Source organism: Nipponia nippon, unplaced genomic scaffold (genome assembly GCF_047370975.1).
Source record: "Nipponia nippon isolate SJK-2023a ecotype South Korea unplaced genomic scaffold, ASM4737097v1 scaffold_4, whole genome shotgun sequence".
NCBI classification, from domain to species: domain Eukaryota; kingdom Metazoa; phylum Chordata; class Aves; order Pelecaniformes; family Threskiornithidae; genus Nipponia; species Nipponia nippon.
This window is the reverse complement of record NW_028262358.1, coordinates 2,169,025-2,196,921: the sequence shown is the minus strand read 5'-3', so window position 1 is coordinate 2,196,921 and position 27,897 is coordinate 2,169,025. Positions and strand designations below refer to the sequence as shown.

General features: G+C 38.1%; 1 protein-coding gene across 12 annotated transcripts in view; it reads left to right on the top strand.

The window, feature by feature from the left end:
- CCDC88A (coiled-coil and HOOK domain protein 88A) overlaps positions 1-27,759 on the top strand; it is an 84,739-nt gene extending 56,980 nt beyond the window's left edge. For 2 of the 12 annotated variants that reach the window (XM_087773862.1, XM_087773861.1), the window contains 14 exons: positions 893-1,170; positions 1,371-1,514; positions 2,541-2,727; positions 3,097-3,242; positions 3,877-3,969; positions 4,169-4,383; positions 10,095-10,178; positions 11,218-11,421; positions 11,732-11,803; positions 12,347-12,433; positions 12,578-12,634; positions 12,785-12,865; positions 14,284-14,549; positions 16,262-21,026. In XM_087773862.1, coding sequence (XP_087629988.1) covers positions 893-1,170; positions 1,371-1,514; positions 2,541-2,727; positions 3,097-3,242; positions 3,877-3,969; positions 4,169-4,383; positions 10,095-10,178; positions 11,218-11,421; positions 11,732-11,803; positions 12,347-12,433; positions 12,578-12,634; positions 12,785-12,865; positions 14,284-14,549; positions 16,262-17,284 — 2,937 coding nt within the window. In that variant the 3' untranslated portion in view covers positions 17,285-21,026. Of the gene's footprint in view, positions 1-892; positions 1,171-1,370; positions 1,515-2,540; positions 2,728-3,096; positions 3,243-3,876; positions 3,970-4,168; positions 4,384-10,094; positions 10,179-11,217; positions 11,422-11,731; positions 11,804-12,346; positions 12,434-12,577; positions 12,635-12,784; positions 12,866-14,283; positions 14,550-16,261; positions 21,027-21,056; positions 21,157-21,710 lie in introns of those variants that run through there. The other 10 variants (XM_087773869.1, XM_087773870.1, XM_087773872.1 and 7 more) reach the window with 10 other exon arrangements.
- The last annotated feature ends 138 nt before the right edge of the window (positions 27,760-27,897 follow it).

The window sequence follows — 27,897 nt, the reverse complement described above, 5'->3', positions numbered from 1 at the left end:
ATTAGGTTAATCTTTGCAGAGTCACACAAAGTAAAGTTGGTGTTTGTTCTGTTTTTTAATCTGTCTAATGCTGAAGGCTTTAATGTACTAACAGACATTAATACTGTTCTGACATAATTGTTGGAGAAATTGTACTCTTCTATAAAAGAGTCCTTTCCACCAGATCTCGCAACACGTACATAGAGTGATCAACTGACATTCCTGTTGCTGGAAGAGAACTGTGAATGGCAGTTCCTCAGTAAAGCAGAATATGGGTAGTTCCTTCCAGGAGCTATTATTTTATTTCCCTTTCTCTCTGTTAAATGGATGCTGCTGTTTGAAGTCTCATTGTAACGGATATGTGGGTACAATAATGGTTTTATGGTGACAACAGAGATTCTGTACAATAAAGATGTATATATTTTTTGAAATATCTGCCAATATGAAAGTTCCTTTTAGTCATGTCACAGATCTGGCTTCTATGTGAGGATCGTTGGCTTCTATTTGGCTTCTATATGAGGATCACTGGTGATCCATTTCTCTAAGATATTTTGATACTAGAGTTGTCAACGCTGAGAGGAAAACGTGCCTCTTGTCTAGATAGCACTTTAACAGATACTTGAAGATAAATAATAATTTGATTTCTTCCCCGCCTGCCAGTTTAAGCACATGCTTAAGTGCTTTCTTGCAATACTGCTATAAAAATATTCTTGGAATATTTTGAATTGGAATTGTCTGTTGGGATATAAGAAAAAAAATATTCCCATTAAAAGTTGTCAGGTAATGGAATAACTAGAAGGTTGCTAAGATGCTAAGGGTTAAACTGAAGAAATCTTTCAGTAGGAGGAGATAGACAAGATAATCCAGGCTATGAAATTAATTTGCAACTCTTGTCACATGTTTATGACTGCAGGTTGAAAATTCCACCCTTAATTCTCAAAGCACATCTCTTATGAATCAGAATGCACAACTGTTGATCCAGCAGTCTGCTTTAGAAAATGAGAATGAATGCGTGCTCAAGGAACGTGAGGATCTGAAATCAATGTATGATTCACTTCTCAAAGATCATGAAAAACTGGAACACCTGCATGAACGGCAAGCTTCCGAGTATGAATCTCTGATTGCTAAACATGGAAGTCTTAAATCTGCACACAAAAATCTGGAGGTGGAGCATAAGGACTTAGAAGATAGGTAAATACTAATATGCATAAGTAAAATGAGAGTCCGTGATTCCTAAGCAAAACATGCTGTATAATTAGTATGAATAAAATGAGTATTACTTAAATATAACATTAAGGTCTTAAAACTTTGAAAGATCACCTTTTCAAAAAAACTCCGTGTTTTTTTTGTCATTCCAAAAAAAGAAACTTAAATGTGATTTTTGTTCGCAGGTACAATCAGTTGCTGAAACAGAAAGTGCAGCTGGAAGAATTGGAGAAAGTACTCAAGACAGAACAGGAGAAAATGCTGCAGCAAAATGAAAAACATGAAACTGTAGCAGCGGAGTATAAAAAACTTCGTGATGAAAATGAAAGGTAAAGGGGAAGTCTGATACGTGTATTAGTAGAGCTCTGAGCACTTGCCAGTACAGTCTAAACAAGTGTTGTATCCTCTCACCATTTCTTAACACCTGATGCTGCAATACAGGACACTTACAATCCATACCTTATAGCAACTCCACTCCGTTGGTCTGCGATAGAGTCATTTTAGAAAAACGGAACAGGAAAAAAAACTCAAGCAAAAAAAAAAAAATTTATATCCTGAGGATACTGAATTCCACATAGCATCTTGAGGAATGCCAGGCCAAGCACTGTGCAGTATGGTTGTGAGCTGTAGAGGGAGCAAGCCGCTCTGCGCGAGTTGCTTAACGGGCAAGATAAACCGCGGTTAATGCCGGTAGGAGTAGAAATGCAGTGGGTGGCGAAGCCCTGCTTGACCCCTGCAGCTGGGGTAGAGCTTGCTGTAAGTAGTCAGGTTGAATAGTAATATTTACATAGCATGATTCTTCCCCCCTCAAGAAGAGGTATTAAGATCTGTTCATCTGGCAAAGAGGCTCACAGTTAAATGCCTCCTACCTTTGCTGTTGTGTGAGGACGACTAGTAGGAACTGGAGGTTGTTTTTTAGAAAGGGACCCGGCAGGGCCCAGTAGGGACAAAGGGAGCCCAAGAATCAATATGTGCAACCTTCATGGTTACCAAAGTTTGGACCGTTCCTATTTCCATACTATTTTGTGTTGGCAAGAAATTCAAGCCATTTTGGAAGATTCTTGTATTTTGAAAAGTGGCATCTTAAAACTAGTTGTGATGTCTGCATTTAGAAATCCTGCTTTATTTTTAAACATACAGAGAACCTGGAGTGTTCGGCTTAAAGGCAGAATGCATACCTCAGAAAATCAGACTAAGAGATGAGTTAGCTACAGCATGTGATACTAAGAAATTTTTGTATGTATTCTGTGGAGTAGTATAGAGTCCTGGAAATTTCATGCTTCAGAGGGAATGCGGGTCATGAATACGTTTCCTTCTATCTGCACATATTCTTTTATGGTGCCTTTTAATTCCAGGCTTGCTCATACATACAGTCAGCTCTTGAGAGAGAATGAAGTTCTCCAAACTGATCATAAGAATTTGAAAACATTATTGAACAATTCCAAACTAGAACAAACACGGTTAGAAGCTGAGTTTTCTAAACTCAAAGAACAGTACCAACAACTGGATATTACATCTACAAAACTAAATAATCAATGTGAGGTATGTGAGAATTACGCTATCTTTCATGACTGGTATCACTGTAATATTTATGTAAGTGTATTTGTAGATTCGTAGAATTATATGAAGTGCTTGAGAATGAGTCATTTGGCTTATAGATAATGAAATTGGTCTGAAGACAATTTGCTTGTTGCACAGGCAATACAAAAATGGGGGCTCACATGTGAGGTAAACTGTTTTAAGTTATTTAAAGGATCAAAGAGGCTTTTATCAGTTGAGTCATGATTTAGTTTTCTGTTTGATTTGACTATCAGAATCCTTTGAAGACCTAAATTTTATTGATAATCTCATTATCTTTGTGTAAAATATGCTCACCTATATATGCATGTACCATTTCATATATTTTAACAGCTGCTTAGCCAGCTTAAAGGAAATCTGGAGGAGGAAAACAGACATCTACTAGATCAAATTCAGACATTAATGCTACAGAATAGAACATTACTTGAGCAGAATATGGAAAGCAAGGATCTCTTCCATGTAGAGCAAAGGCAGTACATGTGAGTTTTTAAAACAATGAAATTACTGTGATTAGGGCAGTTACACTAATACCTATCTCTTTTGAAAAAACTTGTTTTATATAGAAATTAATGTGTCTGCTACTTATGAAATGTTTATCTTTTTAAAATAAAAATTTAAATGATATATGAAAAGCAGGTAACTCAAACTATGAACATTATAGTTCTAGTTCTAAAGGATCAGTGCAACTGTGTTCATTACTGATGGTGCAAATGAGGAATGAAACTTATTTGTTCCTCGTTCTACCTCAAGCAAAGTTCCTAGGTTTGTTTGTAATCTGTAAACTTTTTTAGTGAATTTGAGAGAAGAGAAAATGTGCTTGTCTAAATGATTCTGTTAGTCTATATGCACTTCTTTATTATTAAAAAAGGGGGGAAATTCTGTTGTGTAATAAAAGCAAATGGAAATTTTTTCAATTTTATATCATAATGTTAAACATGAGACTGCTTGTTTGCTGTATCTCTTCCTTAGTTTTTCGATAAGAAACAAGTGTTATATAAGAATTCCTCATGAAAAGTGACACCTTTCAGATAACAGATATCCAAAGGAACATGCTACTCACACATATATATGTATGTTTTTGAAGCATACATTATCATTAATTTCTGTTTACAGTGACAAGCTAAATGAATTAAGGCGACAGAAGGAGAAATTGGAGGAAAAGATAATGGATCAGTATAAATTTTATGAACCATCTCCACCAAGAAGGTACTGATGAACATGATATAAAAATAAACACAAATCTAAAACATGACATACCTATTCTGTTCCGGCTGAAAAATCAAGATTTCCTTAAACTTCAGGGGAGCAGAATCATGTCTGTGTTCTTGCATACAAATTAGGAAAAGTCTGAAGGCGTAAGTAACGTACTGTAAATGCAATAAATGTACTGTATTATTGATAACAGAAGGGGCAACTGGATTACTCTGAAAATGAGGAAGCTGATAAAATCTAAGAAGGATGTTAGTCGAGAACGTTTGAAGTCCGTGACCCTTACGCCTACCCGTTCAGAATCCAGTGAAGGATTTCTTCAGCTGCCCCACCAGGACAGTCAGGATAGTTCCTCTGTGGGCTCAAACTCTCTCGAAGATGGCCAGACCTTGGGGACAAAAAAGAGTAGTAGTGAGTACTGCAAAACATTTTTTTCTTTTGATAATCCTTGGCTAAATGTCTTTTTGATATGATTAAAAATTAAGAGGTGCTCAGAAAAGGCTGCGTGTTTTGGAGAATTTTTAAAAATAATTTTTAAAGTCATTAGGAATGAAGCCTGAACTCATTTATTAATGACAGATTTATACCGACTTCTTGCAGACTCCTTGAGTGTTTGGGCAGGAACTGTTTTTTAGCATTTCTGTAGCTCTAAATGCAAATGTTAAAGTGCTTTACAGTGCTTGGGTAAGATGAAGCAGGTGCTGTTACTGGGTCAGACGAGCAGAATTTTGGATAGAATGTCAGATGCCACCACCAGTACCCTATTTTGTTTCTCCCACTTGTCCCAGCATGAATCCTTCCCCTTGTCTTGGAAGTGCTTTCCATGCTGTGGCTGTGCTAACATCCTTTAGTTGCTAAAAAGATCTTCTGTCTGAAGGTGTTCCTCCAGCAGCTCACAAAACCAACGATGAAGAATTTTGATAATATTTAAATATGCAATAGGAAGAGTTAATGTAGAGACATAACCTGTTAAAAAGATGTGAATCATTACTGATCCTAAAGATTAGAGTTAAGTGGCTGACAGGGAGACTGAGGAGGGTTACAGAGGTGTGGATAGATCAAATATTCCAGGCACAATTTGCTAACCTTGGAAGAGCCTGACAGCCGTCATGTTAGGATGCCCGCAGTATAAAAAAAAAGGCCAGATTCTGTGCAGCATGTGCATGTATTATCTCTGGTTTTTGTTATCCACCCTTGGCATGAATCATAAACTGCCCAGTTTCTCACAACTTGAGAGAGAATATTACAGCCAAATTATCTGGTTGTAATGGCTCTATTTAGTAATTATGCACCAATAGCATTTTGGCTGTGTATGTAAAAGCATCAGAATACATGTGCATTAACATTCACTTAAAATCTTTGCAATACTTTTTAAAAATTTAATGTCTTAGGTTTCGAAAGACAGCAGATCAATATTCTGGGTTTTGTGCCAGCTATGAATTTGCTGTGTTAGAAACTATTAAAGCCATTATGATGTATTTTTTCTTTTGTGCTTACTGCAGAAGCTTAGTCAAAGTTAAAAACATCTAAAAACACTCTTTCAGGGAAACTTAAAATCAGATTTGTGAGTATTTTTTTAATAACTAAAGAAAATAGTGAGTTTGAGGGTACATATTATCACTTTAGCTGCTGACTTGTCAATTTGGGAAGCTTAGTGTTTTTCAGTGTATGTCTGTTAAGGTTCAAAACAGGTACTTTTGACTTTTTTTAAAAGCAACTGTTGCTGTTACGTATAAACTGGAAGTCTTGTGAACTTCAGGAGTGACTGAAGCTGTAGTGGATGTGTTTGCAAGCGTGTCAGCTTGAATCAAGAGTGTGCATGCTTTGGTTCAGACCATCTGCATCTCTGTCAACAATTTCATGTTCTGGAAGGGCTCTTTTATGTGACAGTTTTCTTTGCATGATACTTGGGACCTTGTAGCGTGCAGTTACCCTCCTGGTGGAGCCATGGTTGAAGTTACGGTGCCTGATCCTCAAAAGAGGTTTGAAGTTGTTCAGACCTCATTAATTTTCTACTCCGTGGACCTTGTTCATGTTCCCCTTAATCCCAGTGTATTTATCCACAAACTGGAAGGGCTGATCTAATTCTGGATCCTAGCCTTCCTCCATTGCACGTGTCACCATGGAAACCACAGTTTTTGATAGAATTTGAATGAGTTATGTGCCAATTCAATGCTGACAATCTTACCGAGACAGTTTGTGTCTCACAAAGTTAAGAGAATATCTCAGTGTGAGAAGTACCGGTAATGGTGCACATTTTGCAGTATATTTCTTCTGCTCTTAGAATAACTGTAAATCCTAAATATCAAGATACTGTGGCTCCTTTCTTTTCTGTAAGAAGTGGCTTGGCAGCGCAGCTTCCACTGAAAGAAGCTACAAGAAAGAGAAAACCTCTAAGGTGCCGCCTGTCTGTGCAAATGCTCGGGTATTGTAGCTTTCCACGCTGGTTGGAGGCAGTTTTGGGTACGGGAAGAGACAGGTTCTGTTCCACCCTGATCTCCTGCATCTGGGAATGGCGGTGGTTCCAGAGGGAACTGCTGAGGTGAAGTGTCCTGCGTGTCATTCAGTAGGCCAGAGAAGGCAGTCACTGGCACAAATCAGTGGTGTTCTCAAAAGCTAGAGGACAGAGTATCTGACGTAAAGTGATCTTTGAGATGTATAGGTTTCCTATCCCATATCACCTGTCAGAGAAAACGAGAGGACGTATTGATTCCAAAGTGAATTATCCTGCTGCTACCACTATGGATAAACAGATTTGCTGTGTGAAATCTGTAGATTTTCTTCTTTTGAAGGTGGTGATGGAGACTGTTTTCCTAATACAGGACGCTTTCTCATGCAAATGTTTTCAAGAGACCTATCCTCTTACCAAGATAGGTGATCTTGGCGCAAAAATCAGGTTACCCTGTTCTGCAGAGAAGACAGCACCTGAGGTCTCCGAGAGTGCGTGGAGCCCGTGTCTGATTCCAGAGGCCCTCTGGAAAGGAGGGGGTGCCTGTCTGGCTGCTACCGCATGCAGCACAAGTTAAATCTTGCAGGCGGTGTGGGTACTGCATGCTCCTCTGACTGCAGGGTTGCACTTTTGCTTTTTCTATCTGTATTCAGTGGCTGACCCAGGTGAGTAGCACAGATCTGACATCCGCTTTGTGCAGAGCCTTTTTTCTCAGGGGGGTGGGATACCATTCTGAGCTTTTGCATAGAAAACCCAAGGCAGGCAAGTGGAAATTTTTTTTTTTCCTGTGGAGAAAAACAGATTACTATTGCTAGCCTCCACTTTAGCCATTTAGGATTATTAACAACATCCCAAGGAATTAAGGCTATTAGTAAGCCTGTTATCTTTAAATAGTAGTACCAGTAGCAGACACATTGTATCATAGTGGAAGTAAAATAAGTATATTTGGCTCCATTTTCTATTACCAAAACACTTAGAAGATGTCTGCCTAACATTTTCTTGTGTGCATGATGAACAAAACGATTTAGGAATTTTAATGCTATCCATACAGAATTCCCCGGAGTATTTCTAGCAAACGGTAGGAGGATTACAAAATGGGAGATTTCCTGATCAGTGGAGGAATTCTGCAATGCTCATCACTCGTTCTCAGCTCAGAAAGCAAGACCGTGTTCATAGAATACTGAAAAAAGAAAGAAAAGTTATGAATCGTAACTAGAGTTCTTAGAGTAGATGATTGCTAAGACCAAAATAGTCCTCCTGCCATCCCATTTTTGAAGTCTATTGGAATAAAGGTGTAAAGAGTGAAAGCTGCCTAAGCTAAACTTTGTGGTGTCGCATTTGTTTCTTCTGTAGCTCCGCTATTCCAGTATTTTTTGCAAGACGTTAGTCACGTTCTATGCAGAAACTACTTACGTAGCCTCTCAAGGAGGTTGCATTTTACCAAAGGTCAGGTTTTGATGTACCATTTCCAGGACATCAGTAGTTGCAGCGGAGTTTTCTATTGGGTACAGTTGCTGAGAGCCGTACATCGGTCCTTTTGGAGGTGATCCGTGTTAACAAACCAGCATCACAGATGACTCAAATGATTCTTGAACATCCTCTGGTTACTTTTTAATAAGATTAGAATGGACGTTTTTAGTTAAGAGGGATCAGTTATCTTGTCTAAAAGGATTATAGAAGTTACAAGAGTCACGTTTCACCATGATGATGAAAAGTAGTAGAAATAGGACAGAATTAGCTCTTTGGTTTGGCATTAGTGTTAAAACTGATCAGTTATTTACCTGCTAGAAAAATAGGCTGATGCTGTGCCTCAGATTCCTTTGGCAGGGAGCTATTGGAAGCTACATACTTCTATATACAATAAGGTAGACAATGTGCATGTCTCCTTTATGGGAGGTTTAGTGGCCTCTCCGCTTTTTTTTTTTTGAGCCAGTCAGCATCTGTGTTTATGTTGGTTTTGGCTTATTTCCTCAGGATCAACAAGGGGAAGAATACTTTCTTGATCTGAAAACAGAACAAACAAAAAAACTGGTTGTTTTGAAGTACCTACAAGTACCTACCTACATAATTAAAAAAATATCTGTATACCTATGTAGTGAATAACTCAAAGGTGAAATTGTACTTTGTGTACTTTTATTTTACATAGGTAGCACGTGTGCCATTCTTTTCTACCTGTTCTCCCCGCTTTTCATCATAAGGACTTGGCATACGAGGGTGTTTGTCCCTCTCTGGTCAAGACAGTTATATTCTGCGACTGTGAAAACTTTTGTGTTTGTTTTTGACGCTCGTGGCTGTGCCAACCGTGCGTTCATTGGAAGCTGTAAAACATATTGCATTGTAAACTTCTCACTCTGAAGTGCAAACACAGAAGAATATGATGGAGAGGGAGATTTCTTTCAAGGTGGTTCATGTGCACTTGTAAATGCGTATGTATATAGGTACTGCTGTATCAAATAGAAACTGCTGTATAACAAGCTGCTGGCTGAGCAGAAAACCAAGGCAAAGGACAAAGCACGTGTCCCAAAAGTGACTTCAGAGAGATAAAATAAGCAGATCTTGGGCTGATAGACTGGACTACGCTGCTTTCATATCTGCATAAATGAGAACTTTTTGGTAATTTCATTATGCATTTTTTTTTTCTGGATCTTTACGTGCTGGTTGTTTGCATGTGGCTCCTGTATGCTTGGCAGTCAGCTGGCACATTTTCCTGATGCTTCAAAATGCAGGTGTCTGCCAGTAATCGGTGACTAATGCAGAATAGCTGAACCTAAGGACAGGATTAACTTGTGATTTCCCCCTCCTCCATCTTCTAATACTATTTGTAATTTTAACTCTGTTTCCTGATATTACGTATCTCAGTTTTCTCTTAGCCCTCCCAAAATGTTACAGCAACGCTCACGTTGGGATTTTCTTTTGCCTTTTTTTTAATCTTCGGTATTTTTTCAGCTAAAAAACTTGGTGTATACCGTTCCAGCCAATGTCTTGATTATATTTTTCTTATTACAGATTTGAAGTGGATTATTTCAGTAAAATGTTAAAGTCACTGCACACAAACAGCAGATTGAACATAAGGCACATGTAATTCTTCCACAAGACAGCAGATGACCAAAATTTATTAATGAGCACAAAATGTGTAGCAAATGAAGACTGATATTAGATTGTGTCCTACTAGAGATGCAGGGCAAAATATTACAAAAGTTATTAATCTCAAAAAATAATGATGTGAACATCTTTTAAAGTAGAAGTTGTACTTAGAGTTGCTTTCATTTTAAGCTTTTTTTTGCTTCACGCTTTTCTTTATGTTCAAGAAATGTTATTTTTCACAGTAAAAACTACATCATCGTCAATTTCTGTAATCGTCTGCGCAGAAGTTACGTTTATTTTTTCAAGAGCTTGGCAGTTAGAACTTTCAAACTGTGTTACACTTCATTATTTTCGGTGCATTTCTGAGTATATTAAAATTTTCACAGTGTAGTTTTCATATTTCAGTGTAGTTTTCATATTTCATTATCACACAGAAGCATGAGAATGATAGTTTTTAGCATAGCTTACATAGCTTAAACTCAGACATTCATTTCTGTCCTTAGTTTCAACATTTAACTTCCATCTGTTCTTCTCCCTTTTTTTCTTTCATTTCCCTGTTTCCGTTTTTCCTCATGCTATGACATAAAAGTGGTTGCACTGAAAAGACTGCCCTTTTTGAGGAACAGACCGAAGGAAAAAGACAAAATGAAGGCCTTCTACCGTCGCTCCATGTGTAAGACTTTATGACAGTTCAGCTTCTTTTAAATGGCTACACTGGCTTCCATTACTAATTTTTCACTAACCTCTCCCTGGACTGCGCTGTATTTTTCCTCCTCTTTGGCAATGTGCGAGTCCTGCTACGATGCAAGGAGCTGGAGCTTTTTCTTTTTTCTTTTTTTTTTTTTTTTTTTAAACCTTGGCACTGAATACTTTATATATGTGCACATGGGCACACACGTACCCACACCTTCACATGCACAAGCACACGCACATACATATATATTCAGTGCATTGTGATTGCATATATTTGTATACGTAGTTGTCTATATACACGTCTCTGTGTATATAAGTTTACAGTGCACTGTGTTAACCTAAATAGTTCTAAATGACACATTTCATAAGCCTTTTGTTAAGAAATCACTGTAATTTTTTGTTTAAAGAAAGTGTAGAAAATAGTGCAAGGCTATATGGTGGTCTGTCACTCTTCAAGTATTCATCAGTTGTTGCCAAAATGTTCTATTGATTTATTTTGTTTTATTTTATAATGAGGGGTGGACAATTTTCTCTAGTTCTGTGAAGTAAAGGTGAATATCATCAGATGTCATCTTTTTCAGATCCTTCTATTTGTTATTATGTAAAATACAGTATCCCTGCAGTAACCTGCACTGTACAAGGATCCCATATCATTGTTGACATTATGTTGTATTAGCACCTTTACCCATTTTATCCTTGTTCATTCCATTTTATCATTGCAAACAGTATATCAAAGCTTCTAACATATATATTACGCATCATTGCAGCGCAAGCATGGCGATTAGACCTAATAAGATCAGTTTTAAGAACCATACTGAGCCGAAAGAAGTCTCTGACTTATAACACTTCTCATTCATTGAGCTGATTGCATGTCATAACATGGATGATCTTGTGTTTATATCTTCCAGTATTCAACGCGCTTTAATGCTTAGAAAACTGTCAAATGTTTTGCAATACAAAATAAGAACAGAAGCAAATACATTGACCATGCTGATCATTTGCTTTCATTTGCATCCCAGCCATGAATGACCTGGTGCAGTCCATGGTCCTAGCAGGAGGACAATGGACAGGTAGTTCTGAGCATCTGGAGGGTCCTGATGATATATCTACGGGTAAAAGGAGGAAAGAATTGGGAGCTATGGCCTTCTCCACTACAGCTATCAACTTTGCAACTGTCAACTCTTCTACAGGCTTCAGATCCAAGCAGTTGCTAAATAACAAAGGTATAGGTGGAAGCTTTCTGCACTGTGATGTGACTATGTGTAACAGCAATTGCATATCAATATTGGGTTTACTTATGTTTTACGTTTTTCAGCAAAAAGCAACCTGAATAATTGAGTTGCAGTGCTAAGATACTGAATAGGTTTAATAACTGCAGTTATAAACTATTTCAGGATTTTTCCTACAGAATGTTACAGAAGTAAAAATGGATTGGTTTGAAAAATACTTTAGTATATTTTTCAGCTGATAAATATTTCAATAATATTTTATTTTTATTTTATTTTACATCTTCTTTTATGTCTCTGTGTATAGATACAACATCCTTTGAAGATGTAAGTCCACAAGGTATTAGTGATGATTCTAGTACAGGATCAAGAGTTCATGGTAAGATGTGAACTTTAATTAAATGAATTAAGGATATATTATGTGAATGTTAATGAAGTTTGCAAAAAAAAAAGTGAATGGCATCATTACAAGTGAGCATGTTTTCTGTGATTTGCATATCTCTTGAATGTATAGTATCATTTCTTCCGATTAACCTTCTCTTTCTTTACTACTACATCAGATAGATGTTCTATATCTCTAATAGAAAATATCTATGAAGTGCATCTGAACAGGATCAAAACATTTTCCCTTTTAAAAATTTATTTGGAGTTAATAGTAAAAGAAGTTCCAATTTCAATCCTAAAAAACCCAAATCCAAATCTGGCCTGATTGTTCAGTGTTTGTTGTTCAGTGAAACCTAAATTTGTCATGTACTCTGTTTTATAAAACCATTACGTGTTCTTTCAAGGAAAGCTATGAAGTGAAAGCTATCATAGATTATTTAGAAAGTGAAGTTTTAACTCTTCTGTAAATACTTAAAACTAGTATGAGCAACAAACATTTTTGGAGATAATAACAGTGCATTTCCCTTGTATTGGATAGGAGTACAGGACATTATCTGTGCAGATGCTCTTGCTCCTCCTGTTCGTGGCATTTCAACAATGTGCAAGGTTCCTTGTCAAATCTGTTGTAAGTGACCTAATCACGAGCAGCTTTCTGCATGCCGATCCTTTCATCTCTAAAATCCTGGTTTCCCACTAACCAATCAGTTTCAATTCTAAATGTACACTCTATTTCTCTTTTCCTCTCCCTTGTACCTTACTATTCCTGTAGTGCCCTTTTCTAAAGTGTCCTCTTGGACTGCCTGGAAATCCCTTCGCTTTCTGATCTGTAAGAAACCACTTTGTTGACAATGGGCATGCTCAGCCTATGAAATAGTGCATGATTCCTGCCTCTGAGCATTCTGTGATCAGAATGTAAAGGTACCGTGTCATCTGCTAAAATTTTGTTCATCATGGTGTCTCCTAATTTTCCATTTAGCTTCCAGACCAGCCAGCCTTGATAGTGGCAGAACATCCACTAGCAATAGCAATAACAATGCTTCACTCCATGAAGTCAAAGGTATGCTGTAGGTGACTTTACATACATGCTTCATTTCCATGATTTTTCTGAGAGATCATCTATATAGGTTGAAAAAAGAACAACCAAAAAAACGCCCACAACACACCACAGCATGTTTTTCTTTAAGCATTTTATAGCCTTCATGCCCCAAATTAGGAAAGGATACAAGTATTAGTAGAACTTAGGGGTTTTTTTAATAAATATTAAAAGGGTGATATTAGTATAAAAGATACAAACTATTTTAAACCAAACCTAACCCAAGTAATGACGTTACAAAATAAGAATTTCCTCCAAATTACTTTAAAATCGCTTGGTTTTAAGCAGAGAAGTTGCTCCGTTTTTTTCTCCTGGCGTCCTGCCACATGTGCGCTGCTGCTGCAAAGCTCTATAGGGTACAACACAAACCAGACAACATGGCATATGTAATACCATCCTGTAAACTTTTACGTTTTGTTTTTAAAAGATGAATAATGTTCCTGGCTTTAGCAATATTTTCCGAATTTCCTATATTACGAGCCTTGATATATTTTTGTTTGTAATGGCCATTCTAGCTACATACCAAACGAGAACGCTGCCAACTCAAGACTTCATTTAATATTCATGGTTTGCATTTATTAAACAGTATCTCTTTGTTTGAAAATTTAGAGATGAATGCTGGCTTAGATTTTTATTAGTTTTATTTTCTGTCTGTTTGATTACACCCTTCTGTAAAAGATTCATTGAGGTAGTCCTTGCCCCAGTTTTATACAGTATTAGAAATTTCTGCTGTAAACAATTTCTCTTCCTTCAAGCTTAAGTTCACTTTGTAGGAGTGACATGAAGTAGGAAATACTTGATTAGTCATCAGTATTTTTAAGCAATTCACAATTATTGAAAAATAAAAAGAATTGCTGTTGTGGAATTTATTTTGCGTTTAATGCCATCTGCTTCCGTCAGGTCATGGTTATAATAAACTAGAAGTAATGGCAGAAACTGTTGGAGAAGAAGCATTCCTAAATAGTTCTTGTTGAAGAACTATGTTGAAGAGAATATTTTCTTTCCATTCCATCCTTTGTATTTCATTTAATGTAAAACTCAGTATATCAGAGTGCGTGCTTCACAGTGATGCTGAACAAGAGTGGAAGCGTATCTTTAGCCTCTTGGAATATAGTATTGTGTAAATGGAGGCCCAGATTATAAGTGAAAGGTAGTTTTTCATTCAAAAGCTGTCGTGTCATGTTTAAAGAACTCTAAGAGGTAAGTCGGGGGAGTGCAATTGTATTAATATATTTGGTTGGAGTAAAAAAGGACAACTGGATTTTTAAATAGTATTGTTGTTAACCAAATCTGATAATGTTCCAGATTTGAGTACGGTTATACTGTTTAACAGCTTTCATAGATTTTTCTCATGGAATACTTAATACCATTTACCCCAAAAGCAGGTGCAGTTAACAATCAAAGCAGGCCGCAAAGCCACAGCAGCGGAGAATTTAGTCTGCTACATGAACATGAGGCTTGGTCTAGCAGCAGCAGCAGTCCTATTCAGTATCTGAAAGGTCACACGAGGTCTAGTCCTGTGCTCCAGCAAAGAACGCCTGAAACACTGGATAGTCGTGGAAAACAGATCAAAACTGGTTCTCCTGGAAGCGAAGTTGTTACCCTGCAACAGTTTTTAGAAGAAAGCAACAAGAGTACCTCAAGCGAGGTTAGTTTAAGAAATATTTTAACTATATGTTATCCCATAGATGGGCACAGAATTAATAGAAGACTTAGAGTGAGTAGAATTGCTTTAAAACTTTGTGGAGATAGTGGTTATGCCTGCATTAAGAAGTAGTGTGGATTGTATCCTGATAAACTGTACTTGCTGAATTGCACACAAAATCCTTTGGAATTTTGCAGCTTGACCCTTTCCAGGTTAGTGAATTAGGTAAGAAAGTCGGTCTCTACTGCACAAAATTGTCCAGCGTACTGATGCATGGTGCACTCATCAGAGTTCAGATGGAAGGCCATACACTCAGAGTAGGTTTACTTCTCTTCTTCCAGTTCAGCACTTGGCTTCAGTAAGAGCTGTTGTCAGATCTGTCTTACATCAATAGGAAGGAAGATGCTTTACGTCATTCCCTCGGGAGAGACTCTTGTCTGCTTCAGTTTCATCTTTTTAGCTCTACTGGGCAAAAAACCTGACCTTGGAGCTCGCTGAAATCCGAGAGGAATAAGACAAAGAGAATGTTTCTCTAAATCAGTGACAGTTTGTTAAAGCCCAAAATCACCTTGTCTCTGCTAGTATTCGAATTTCTTCATCGTTAGTTCTTGAGGAGATCTGTCCAAGACCTAGAAGTGCTCTAGGATAAAGCAAGCCAGTTACTGTGACTAGGGCCTAGCAAGAGTAAGGATCAGACTCCATCTATTTTTAACGACACAACTGAAATTGAAAAATATACATTCACAGCTGAATTGATTGGGGTAGTCTGTGACTTGAGTCTGGACTAAGTTTCTGGATTTTTTGTTAGTTACTTAAAATGACCTCTCACCTATGGTCTCTCCGACAAGGATTTTTGTTTTTTAAGCACTAGACAGTACCTCTATCCTGGCATCAGAAATAAAAGAAGCTGCCTGAGTCATCAAGTCTAGTCCACTGCTGTTCATGAATCACAGAATCCCTTTCATAGCATCACAGAATCATTCAGGTTGGAAGGGTATTCAAGAAGTCTCTTTCCAGTCTTCTCCCAGAGCATCTCCTTAATGCTCTTAGCTTAATTCTTTCCAAATTGTCTCTTTTACCATTTTGAAAGAGACTGTGGTCCTTCTCTGCTGAGTCTGTGAATAGTATTCACCTCAACTTTTTTTCCTAGCTCTGAAGTTTTTTCTCCAAAAAGAAAAAATTGGGAGCTGTCTTGTCCAAATTTAGGCACCAAGGGTACCTAAAGGTTATGTGCTTTGTGTTACGTTCTGAGGTTTTTGTCTTCATTATTGTTTGAGCGTATAGAGAATTTAAGCTTTTAGCTCCAGATGGTCGGTATACGTTAAAATAATAGTCCACATGAGATTGCATAGGAAGTATTGATGAGTGATGGCAGAAGGCAAGCGGGCGAGAAGATGAACTTGAAGTTTTGGTCATCTGATTTGTTGCATTGATCAGTATTACAGGAGCCAATTCCAGATAGCGTCTGTCTGACACCTAGTTTTCAAAGTACTTGCTTGTAAGCTGTACAGAAAACGCATGAGTATGTACCGTAAATGGTGAATGCTGCTTTTACATCTGAGAAGCTAAAAAAAAAAAAACAAACAAAAAAAAAAACAAAAAAACCCAACAAAACACTTTTTAGCGTTGTTCTTCATTTATGTCCACAAAGACTGCTTAAGAAAAGGTCAAACTTACAATTTATAAATTTATAAGACGTTTCGTATTTTTGACAGATGAAATCTGCAAGTGAAGAAAATCTTTTAGATGAAGTAATGAAAAGCTTATCAGAGTCTGCGGAGCTGACAGGGAAGGAAAAGCTAAGAAAGCAGCCGTCTGCCGGTTGCGGTATTGTGAGATCGCTAAGTGTAAAAAATACAGTTGAGTTCTCAGATGGACGATCCGTTAAACCAGAACAACTTGTAAGGCCCAGCCTTCGTAAAACTGAAGATACCTACTTTACTAGCTCCCCAATAAAATTTACATCAGGCGCTCAAGGGAAGGCCAAATCAGTTAAAGAAAAGATCCAAGCAAGTGTATCACAGCGACAATCAAGAGATTGCAATCCTTATGCTACCTTACCTCGTGCAAGCAGCGTGATTTCTACGGCGGAAGGAACTACTCGAAGGACAAGCATTCATGATTTTTTGTCTAAGGACAGTAGGCAACCTGTATCAGTTGATCCAGCACCATCCACCGCTGACAGAAGTGTTCCAGCAACCTCTAGTGAGTACTCGGCACACCAGTTATCCTCTAATTTTTTTCACTGTGTGGCTTACAGAGTAGATTGTGTTCCGCAAAGCGATGCAGCTAATACAGTTAAACCACGTAATTTAGGATGTAACTCTGATGTGCCTAAGACTTCAAGGATGGAAAGGTCAAATTGTCGTGGGAGAACTTTGCTAAGCACAAGTGTGTTTAATGATAAAGTCAGTATAGCTGGTAATGACAGCACAGGATCATTTACTGTGACTCAGCCATTTTTATCCCTTAACACTGAATTAGTTAGTAATATAAGCGGATTGCCTCAACGATCTCCATCCCAAACAACTGATCAGGCAAACCTGTCAGCATTTAGATCAGAACCGAAAAATCAAGAGCAGCCTTCTGCTAATCAGAAATCTGATCAGAGTGACCTACGGTCAGTTCTAGCTAGTGAATTTGTTCCTACCGCCTGTGTAAACACTAGTGAGGCTGAATCCCCGCTACTGGTTTCTGAAGATAATACAACGGTGTGGTATGAGTATGGGTGTGTATGATAACGAAGGTGTTTTACTAAATATATATACATATATAGAGTCTAATATGACATATAGGTGGTGTTCTCAATGTCCACTGGATTTAGAGAAAATTTCACTACAATGAAAAAGTAATTTCTTGTTAGTTCGGTGGGTTAGATCTGTTGTTTTCGAAGAGCAGTGGCATAGGGCTCAGTTGTGTACTCTAGCATGTTGGAATGTAAAATTGTAACCTCACCAAAGTTTGCATGAAACATTAATTGCACTGTATATATTTTGCATGCCTTTAAAAGTCTTTATAATACAAGCTATATTTTTATTTGTCAGCATTACAAATATTTTGGTTTTTTTCCTGTACGTTACTGGATGCATGTTAAACCAATCGCATGCTGCATTGCCAGAAATGGCACAGTGAACAACATACTTTCTGGTACAAAGACAGTACTTTTCAGTTGTGCTCGTGCTTTCAGATGTATCAGTAACACATTGATTGTGTATTTGGAGTAAAAATACTCCCCTCCCCCCCTTTCAAAAATGAGATACTAATGAAAAGAAGCATTTAGAGAGATTTCAGTGTCTTACCCTTTTCATTTATGCCATGTCCTGGCATAAATGCACTTTGCACAAGGAACAAGTTATAGCCCAATAATTCAGTGCCTCCAGCTTGCATAAGAAATGTGAATTGCTGTTCATACTTATTAAAATATTTGAACGTTCATAAAGACCATTCATAATCCTAAACATAAATGATAATTCTTATGAAGAGGTAATAAATAGTCACATGATATGCAGCACTTGTAATGAAAAAATGACCCTTTCCACCTTTTCCCTTTTGTATGCTTTGTCTTTCCACGTCTGGTGTACAAATGAGGTGAAGTGTACGGTTTTATTAGGAGTCAAATAACGGAGTTATACGAGACTCCTTGTGATGTATGGTAATAAAAACCTGTATCGATTATGGTGGAAATTCATTTTTTCTTAATAGAAGTGACGCTAATATAATAGAAAACAAGATGTGTAACGAAATAACAGAAAACCTTAAATTAACACAGTTAAATAAAAGAAAAAATAACAAAGTTTGCTTGCAAAATTACAGGAGTGAGGAATGCTTAAGCGAATAACTCATTAAATGCCAGATGACCAGCTAAAGAGAAATGTTGAAAAGTAATTACTTAATATGCCACTGTCTCTGCAATTGCTTGAAACTTCTCAATGGTAAATATAAACAGAGTTTAAAATTGTATCATACTTAAACTATAATTACACAAGGCTTTAGACATTAGCACTTTTTTGCAAGAGGCAATAGTTACTGACAGTTATTGTAGGCCAAAATTACATACGCTATAAAAAACCTGAATGAAAATACATCTAGAGGAAAAATATTTAAAATTGAAAATAAATATTGAAAATAATGAGTGTCATATTCTGATTTTTACAATGGAATTTATTTTGCCAGCAGTCTTGTGGCAGTCATGGTACTGCTGTACGGGTTGAACTTGAATTCCTCAGTGTTGAACTGGGGAGGGGTAGAAGTGCTGCAAACAGACGGTTCCTCAAGGAAAAGCAGCAGATGTCCTGTATGTTAGTCTGCAAGGCCTCCATTTCCTACAGGAGAGTTGTTAGTAAAATGCAGAGGTGGCCCTTTCCAGAGCTCCAGCTGCATTTCCAGGGGGGGAAAAGGAACCAGGGGAGAAGACGGGATGTTTCAAAGACATTCTGTGGAGGGTACAATTATTGTTTCAAAACATAAAGCAGCCATCCTTTACCATGTCTGCAGGCAGCCATGGTTATTGGGCTGATAGATTTCTCACTTCTCTTCAATGTTGTTCACAGCGTGCTGTTAGTTATTGCGGTATTCCCTCTAGAATTGTCTCACCGTTAAAAAAAAAAAAAAATAATTGAAATATAATCTTAATTTCACACACATTTACTGTCACACAGTGAGATCAGTGTTCTGATCTTGGGTCATGTCATTTGACTTCATTTCTGTTCATCTATAGATGTGTTTGACTTAGCTCTGAGATGAACAGTGCTGTTACCTGAAGTGACGCGTGCGTAATACATTTTGCAAGTTATTTAAGGAATTACAGAGAAAATCTTCTTAGCTCTGATAGTACTTACTATAAACTCGTACTGTGCTACCAGTATCTGTATTTTCCTTAACTGATTGCAAGCCTGTGTCTTGCAGTGAGACTGCTTGTAACGATTGGAACAAGGTTTGTAGCTAGAGGTAGTATCTTCTATTTAGATCAGCTGCTATTGTTTGAGAGATCGGATAAGCTTTCAGGCATGCTATTACCTCGTTTGCAGCCTTGTCACAGCTACAAAAAAATACCAGTATTGTCTCCAGCTATGTTTATTATGAACTCTCCAGCATGACCACTGAACCCCAGTTGTAATCATGAGCAAGGCCAAGGTCAAAAGAGCCATTTTAAACGTTACCCCTGTAGAGTGAAATTAAAGCTTGCTATCAAGGCAACAAAATACTTTTTTTTTTTTTTTTTTTCCCCCAACCACTGCCCATGGGGCACTTTGGTTTGCATTGTTTCATTTCTTTTCACAGCGCTAAGCTTTCACATACAAAGCAAATCTGATAGTGAGTATTTATGCCTGATATTGAATGCCTTTTTAGCCTGTGTTTTACCTTACTCCGTTGCGGGGGGCAGCATTAAAACTGCTTCTCTCTTAAACCCAAAGGGCTTCGGAATAACTGAGCGTTAGTGTCTCGGAGCACTGGTGTCTCGGATCCTCTACGGGCGTTCTAGACTAACCTTGTCCAGCTCAAGCTACTTGTTTGCATTGCTATAAATCCATAATGAATTGCACTGCAGTGCTGAGGGTAATAACTGTTTGTGCTCCTGTTTTTGCTCTGTTGAGTTCAGCTGCAGCAGCGAAAGCATGCTGCCAGAGACTTTTTAATGTCTCTGAAAAATAAATTGTCAACATTTGTTTATTATATATGAAAGAAAACAAATGTTTTCACGTAGAGAGGGATTATTTTTCCTCCACCTTTTGGTCTTTGTGCTTTAACGATAACATCATGGATGTCTCTTTCGGTCTATGCTCAAATACGATCTGTGAAATTCCTGTCAGACCCAATCACTGCTGCTCCTCGGCCGTTCAGGTGGCGGACTGTAAAACACTTGGTGCACTTGCTCGTTCCTTGGTCCCTGCTGCCTTTAAAAATGATAAGTTAGGACTTTGCATGGTAATTATAAACACTAAATACGTGGCTGCTGGCCAAAAAAGGTTTTGTTGTTCAGGCTCAATAATTTGCTTGCAGATACAGGTTTGCTTGATGCTTTGCTTTAAGTGAATAGTAAATTAAGATACTGCCTTTTGCACGTTCAAGCTGTTGCATGCAAAGATAATTTTCCGTTTTGCAGAACTGAGTGTGAACATTTCTGTCGATGTGTAGCAGGTAAAAATGCAAAGATGAGTTAAGTTCTCTGCTAGGTTCAGTCAGCCTTGATTACGTCTGATTATTTTTTTTCCCTTTTCATACAGGCAGAAATTGAGGGTTAGTGTATCTGAAAGTGAAGTATATCTGATTGTGGCTTTGAAAATAATACCTGGTTATTCTAAATGCTAAGATGAATTTTAATGAGCGTAGTTGAGTAGGCACTTCCAGTGAGTTTCTTCTATCCCTCTCCTGTCCTTTCCTCTAAAAAAAAAAAAAAGTGTTTATATATCCTTTTGCTCTACTAATAAGTAGAATGTATTTTATGCATGAGGGTTTTTTTTTCATGTCCTGATAAACACAATGAATAACATGAAATGCTTTTCTCTGCAGATGTGGAAGCTATCCCAGAAAGCAGAAATTCAAAAAGCAGGTCTAGGGAGCAACAAAGCTCCTAATTCTATTACCCACTACATGAGATGTGGGCCAAGTGGTGAGTTTCCTGCCCAAAATGTAAATGAGATTAATTTCATTTACAACAAACTAACAGCATTACATCTAAGAACAAGTGCACATTGCATTAACCAGATGTAAATACTGCTTGCTTAACTGGCTTCTGTCTTGCTTATTCGTTAAGCCAGAACAGGTTGGTTTACAGCAGTTATTTTCCCTGTGTAGGCAGGGAACTTCATCCCATTTAGCCTTTTGCCTGTAAAAATTTCATTTATTTTTATTTTTCAAATCTCTTGAAGAGAGTTCAACGAAATCACATTAAGAAGTAATATTGAAGTCAGTTCTCAGAAAGGGACAGATAAACCTAAAAGACCAGTTTAACAAAAGATATAAGGTATTCTATACTACAAGGAAACTGCCTTTTTATAAAGATTGTCTTTGGCGTTCTGTCCTCCTCTTGACTTCATTAAAACATCTTTGATGCATGCTATTAGTGCTGTTAGTTCTGTTAGTGACTTAACTCTGTATTTTATATTTCTACACTTTAAGCTTTTCTTATGTTCTTTTCTCTTTCTGCCTTTCAACTGAACACAGAGAGAAAAGTGTCCTTCAGTATCTCAGTATGAAGCCTTTATATCTGAAGTAACAAGACAGCGACTGTAGGAATCATTAATAAAAATTAAGGGAATTTTTTACATTCTTCGTGACTAGAGCAGGCAAGAAATAAAAAACCTACCTACCTACCTTCCTTCCTTCCTTGAATCAAGGAGCTCTACTGGAGTCTACTGCCGAAAATTTGTAGATGGTCTTAGGAATTATTGCACATTGCACTGTTAAGATCTACTGAATAAAGGACAGTTCTCATCTCCCTAAGGACCAAGAATTTTAAGGTCTCAAGAATTACTCCAGGAAAAAAAAAAATACTTCTTTCATCTTCTGTTTATGAAATTAGCCGCTGATTTGCTTAAGCTTCTGCTAATAATTAGCCAAAAAAACCCATAACTAGCAGTTTATATTTACTTCTGTAAATGTAAAATAAATGCTGTAGTATTTTGTTGAAATTGACTGTATATACAGATACAAAAACCTCACAGCTTACTGGCACTTCACTGCCTTATTTGGTTAGCATAATCTGCATGGAATTGCTCTTTAAAAAGTTTATGCTGGTTTTTGTTGCATACTGCGAGAGAAAAATTTGTTTACATACATGAAAAAGTTCGATAACTAACAAAAGTGGGAGTCTTGGGATAATCGCATTATACAGAAATGGTTTGTCATCTGTGTTTTTCACATTCCCAAGTTATTCTGCATATATATGTTCAGATGTTTCTGACAGGAAATTGTCAGGTATGATTTTTCTATAACTTTTATTTTAATATAAGGCTGTTTTCAGCAAATGGCATTTCCAGGATAAGACTGTCTTACGATGTTTGTGTATTGACTGATATTTTTTTTTTTTTTTATTGTTTGTCTTTTGACATGAGCTGATCGTGGCTTAGGAGGTTTCTTGATGGCAAAAAGAAATGTAAATAATATCATACGCATTTTACAATCAGTTCCCCTTAAGGTTATCTTTTGTTAGTAAGATACCTTTTGTTCGTTACTGATTTATATTAAAGTCAACAAATGTTATTGGTACATTCGGTGGTTGCATACATTTGGTGTCTTGAAAGCATTTGCAGAGAGCTCAAAGGAAGCCTACATGAATTTATAAGCAGATCCAAAATGAGTTCTCATAATTCCATTTTATTACAAACCAGCAAGCACATTCACATTCCTGTTCTAAAGGGTTAAATTAACGGTGTAACCTCCTAGCGTCCCCTCTTCCAACAGGCTTGTACCTAACTTTCGCCTACAGCTATCTCCACTCACCTAAGTAAAGGTAAGCATGCGAGATTTGCAAGGCCGGGGTTGCAGGCTGCCTGCAAAGTGCCCAGCCCGCTGCCTCGGCTGTGCGGCAGAGCCACGGCGACTTCAGCTTAATGACGGCTTCTTTCTTGAGCCTTACAGCTTTTATCGTTAACGAAGTCTCAAGCTGTCAGGGACAGTTGGAACAGAGTCATTTTTCACTGGAGAGAGAATGCAGTTCAACAGATTCAAAGGCACACTGGCAAGTCATTTTTTTTTTTATTTTACTGAAATTTTGTCAAAAAGAGGGGAAAAAGGAAAATTCAATAAGCTTTAGAAGGGGAAATTTTCGTGGGTTTTTTTTTTCCTTAAAGTGACTTCCTTCTGAAATACTTTTCATGATAAAATGTGCTAAGAGATCTAGATCTAAACAGAATATTTTGGTTTTACACTATAAATACTTGGTTCAGCCTGGGATTGTTTTCACAGAGAATTTAAACTTTTTTTTTTTCCTCAAGTGAAAATAGGACAAATTTTGCAGCTCTTCACCATATAGAATTTCCATCCTTCCTCTGAAGACGTTTCTGGTATTTTGTTAAAATCATTGGTTTATTTTGATTGCCAGCTCACACTAGCATCCATTTCTGGTCCCTTAGTGTCAAGATTTTCATGGATTTCACGTTTTTGATGTCAAGCCTGGTTTCTGTGCCATTGCTGCCCTGCAATATAGGTAGTGACTGGAGGAAAAGTTGCCTTTACAGAATTTCATAGGCAAAAATCTGGAATGCCAGTAGCCCCTACTAAAGGCATAGCTGTTAGGAAAGAGGATTGAAATAGCATAAATATTAGGAAAATAGCTGATTGTAAATTATGACATTGTCAAGCTCATTTCAGGGTCTGATTGTGACTGGATTCTCCTAGCTCTCTTTGACAACAGAGGACTGATGCGTTTCAAACTATTAAACCCTAACCATTTAGTAGCGTCGCTATTTTTAAAAGACCACGCGTGTCTTGAATTAACAGGTTTAAACTGTAGTGCCAAATGCTGTTTGTATTCACAGCGTCCGAGCAGTTGTGCGTGTTTGGGTATACCAGATTCTCCGAGACCCTGGGAATCAGGCAAGAGCGGCGTATCGCCGTGGCCGCGTGGCACACATGTCTCTGCCAGGAGCGTGGCTGGGCACGCGTGGCTGCGTCGTTCTCATCGCGCGGGCATCTCCTGACGTTTCGTTTAGCTCAGCTCTTTTCTGTATTCATTCCGTTGTCCAAGATTACCCGTCACAACTTCTACGCTTGTGTTTTTGCTTATTATTACGCCTTCTTAACTCATCTGTGCAATCGCAGCCAGGGTGTAGTCACAAACGTTACAATGACTATTTAACTGATAACGTGTATTAGAAATGAACCCTCCTCTTCCAAAAACCGAAGCAAAGTTTCCTCGTATGAGAGAATCGGGAGGAGTTTGGGGGCAGAATTCATCCTGCCAGGTCAGAGTCCAGCGCAGGTCAGATCCGTGTGCCAGAGTCCTGGCTAACGCCCGTCCGCGCCGTTGTAAGCGGGTTTTGACCCACTTGGTCTGCATCAGTACGGAGGCCAGGGTGGGATTTTGGGGTTCTGTTTGGTAAACGAGCCAAAAGCAGCACTGCAGATCCATTCGCAGCTAAGAGGTCAGAATCTACTTCTGCTAGCACCTTCTTCTGCAAAGAAGTTTCAGAGCAGAATAGCAGTCAGGAGGTTATCTGTGCTCTGATGAAAAAGAAAATAATTTAAAAATCCTTTCTTAATCTTTCCAGTCTGTGCCATTAAAATAAAAAAGTAAATTTTATTTGGGAGCCGCTTCACGTTTTCCGAAACACAAACTCCTGGGGAAGAACGCGGCAGCTGTTGGACAGCATACAACCTGAGTACACACAGCTTTTTACCGCAAGAGTTGCCAAACCCGTCGCTGCTAGTTCAAGATGACAAAAGCGGCTGTAGTACTATACAGTGTCTAATTTTGATTTACTTGTCTGATAGTCTGCTGAGGGTTTAGTAACATTCCAAACACATATTATTCCTAAACTTTTTCCAAGACATGAGGCAGCCTCAACAAAGGAGCTCATGTATGATTTTTAGAGTTAGATGGTAATGTATATGTAAATAACGCTTTGATATTAATAAAACTGCCTTAAAGGAATGTACCTAGGTGTGAAACAAAACTTTAAAAGCTCTTATTTAAAACTGTAATTTCCTTTACATATTGGGTTTTTTTAATGTTTGCCATTGTATACATTTATTAATGATGATATTAAAATGCCAAACCAAATAATTTTTATTCTTATTTTGTGTGTACATTTATACACACTTTTTCTGGAAAGTGATGTTACTGGAAGGATATTGGTGTTCGGTAATGGCGTCGTGGTCAGTTGGTGTGGTCAGTGAGTATTTCTTCGGGAAGGAAACCCATAAAACGGTAGCAGAATTCTTCTGGACAGCGTGTAGTTTGTTCCGTGTTATTTGTGTAGACCTGTGTAGCTTTTAACTATACACTATTTTGATATTATTTAAAAAAAAAGACACTAATTTCATAAGTAAATACAAAAAGAAATCACTATAGATTTGCCAAATGTAGTATTTGAAGCTTTGATTTTGCTTGGTTGCTGTTTTTGCTGAGACAAGTCTCAATCTCCTCTGAGGACAAAGGTAGTTAAGTTTCGGGTAGTACAGATTTTAAGATTCGTGAAGCATAGTAAACTGCTATTGTGCACGTGTCTTTAAAACAATTTTTCACATTTAAAGCTTTCTGGATTTAGAAACCTTGACAAGTCAATTTTAATTTTTTTTTTTTAAGTGATAAAGGATTTTGGGGTACCACAAAGAAGAAGCCTTAAAGGGAAGGGAGAGTGAGTGGCAGCCACAGGGGTAAGAAATTTTACTTTTGAAGACACGTAAGACTGTATCTTAATATCTAGCTAAGTTAGTAACGCATCTGTCAATCCAGACTTCATTAATCAACCCAATATTCCCAAGTACCAGATGTTCCTTTCAGCCTTTTATTTAAAAACAAACATAAAATCACATGGATCTGGACGTCTTTCTTGTGACTCTTCCTATAGCTTCAATGTTTTTAGGTCACTACTTTCCCATTTGAGACGACTGCCGTGATAGGTGGGGTTGGTTTGTGTCTTTCTAAGGCGGAGGGGAGAATTTAAACTGCTGTGTCATGAAGTACTCCGTTTTTAAGGTCACGTCTCTGAGAACAGGTGCCAAATCCTTCAGAAATTAAGGAAACCGTGGTAAGGCTGTTTGTGAAGTAACTTGCCTTGCCCCAGAAGACGCTTTTTCTTACTCAGTTAATGGTAGGTGTTCATTCTGTAGAATTAAAGATTTCACTTTCTCACAGGGGAAGAAAAACCCAATCCAACACACAAATGTTTGTGGTGTTCTCAGCTCATAGAAGTGTCTTGGCCGTCTAGAAGGAAACGGAGTCAAATCGGCTGATTTTTGCCTTGTGTTTCTTTGAAACATTTCCCTTTATCGCTGTTAGCGTTGCATCCTTTAGCGTGCTGCAGCAGCAAATAGTCGTCCAAGATCGCAAGTCCTTTTGTGCGTTTTTTCTTCATGCTCCTGTATCCTTTATGTCCGTTCTGTCGCAACCTGTGTTGACGCTGTTGCTTGCCTTCAGGCATGGTTTGTATGTGACATTTCCGTTGGGCTGTCTCCAGAAGTCCTTCTCCCCATCATCTCCAGACTGTCCCTCGCTTTCACTGCTCCCGCGTCTTTGGGCTCGTGTGGGCACTCGTTGCCACAGTACGTTTCCTGGACTTCATGGAGTTTCTGCTGCTTCCCTCTTCAACGCAAAAATCTGCTTGAAGGGGGTTTTATTCATTTAGGCAGGAGAGAGGAGGAGCAAGAATTAGATTAGAAATTTTAATGTTGAGAATGTACTGGTCTTGTTCTTGTGATAGTAGATAATTTTCTATACTAAATATATACCATCTGTTGAAAGCCAAATCAGCCTTCCCTCCAGCTCTTAAACACGTGGGTGTTTGTACGTGTGGTCCCCTTCTGAAGGGAAGAGCTCCAGCACAGCCGTTTGTCGTACCATGCCTTCCGTTCCTGTTGGTGCTGGCTAAGGGTGCGGCCCAGCCGAGGTGAGGCACATCCTCCCTGGGTTCCTGAACCCGTAGAAATTGTGCGGGAAAGTTGATACGGTTCCGGGTTGTAGTAACTTTCCTCCCGCAAGTCACCAGGACCTACTACACCTGGTCAGGAATGCGTGGTAACGTTGTTCCTTGGAGCTCTTCTGCCAGGAGCGAGGGTGGTACCAGGGCTCGCACCCCGCGCCACCGGCTGTCAGGCGGCTCCTCGCATTCCGCCGTTTCTGGAGAAGCGCTAGGAACGCGTCGAGCACGTGCCCGTCCTCGGGGGGCAACCAGTAGCCAAGCCATACCAGAGGACGTAGTAATAACTTCCCAAGGGTTGAGGGTACTGTGACAGTGAAAATGCGACTAAAAACGTAGACAATCAAATGCGTTTTCTGTAGTGTAGCGAAGTTGGGGTTTTTTTCTAGGTAAAAACAATAAAAAGAAAACAACGTGTAGTAGGGGATAAATGGGTACAGGTACACAATTCAGACGTCTCTGCCCTGTGTGTATTGACAAATGGTTTAGAACTTTGAAGATAGTTTGTTATTTCCTGATGATGTTGGTTTAAGTTTAGACCTTCAAGGCCAGTACCACACACAAATTTCCGGTTTTATCCATTTTATTAATAAACAGTGTAACATTACTTAAATACCACCACCTCTACTGACTGGTTCCTTAGTGGTAGATCGCAAACATGTCTTGTCTTTTTAAGAATATTCTGTTGAACTTTTAATAACCCCAAGACAGTATTTTTTTTTTTTCTCACCAGATTATACAATATAAACTTCCGCAATTGAAAAAATAAA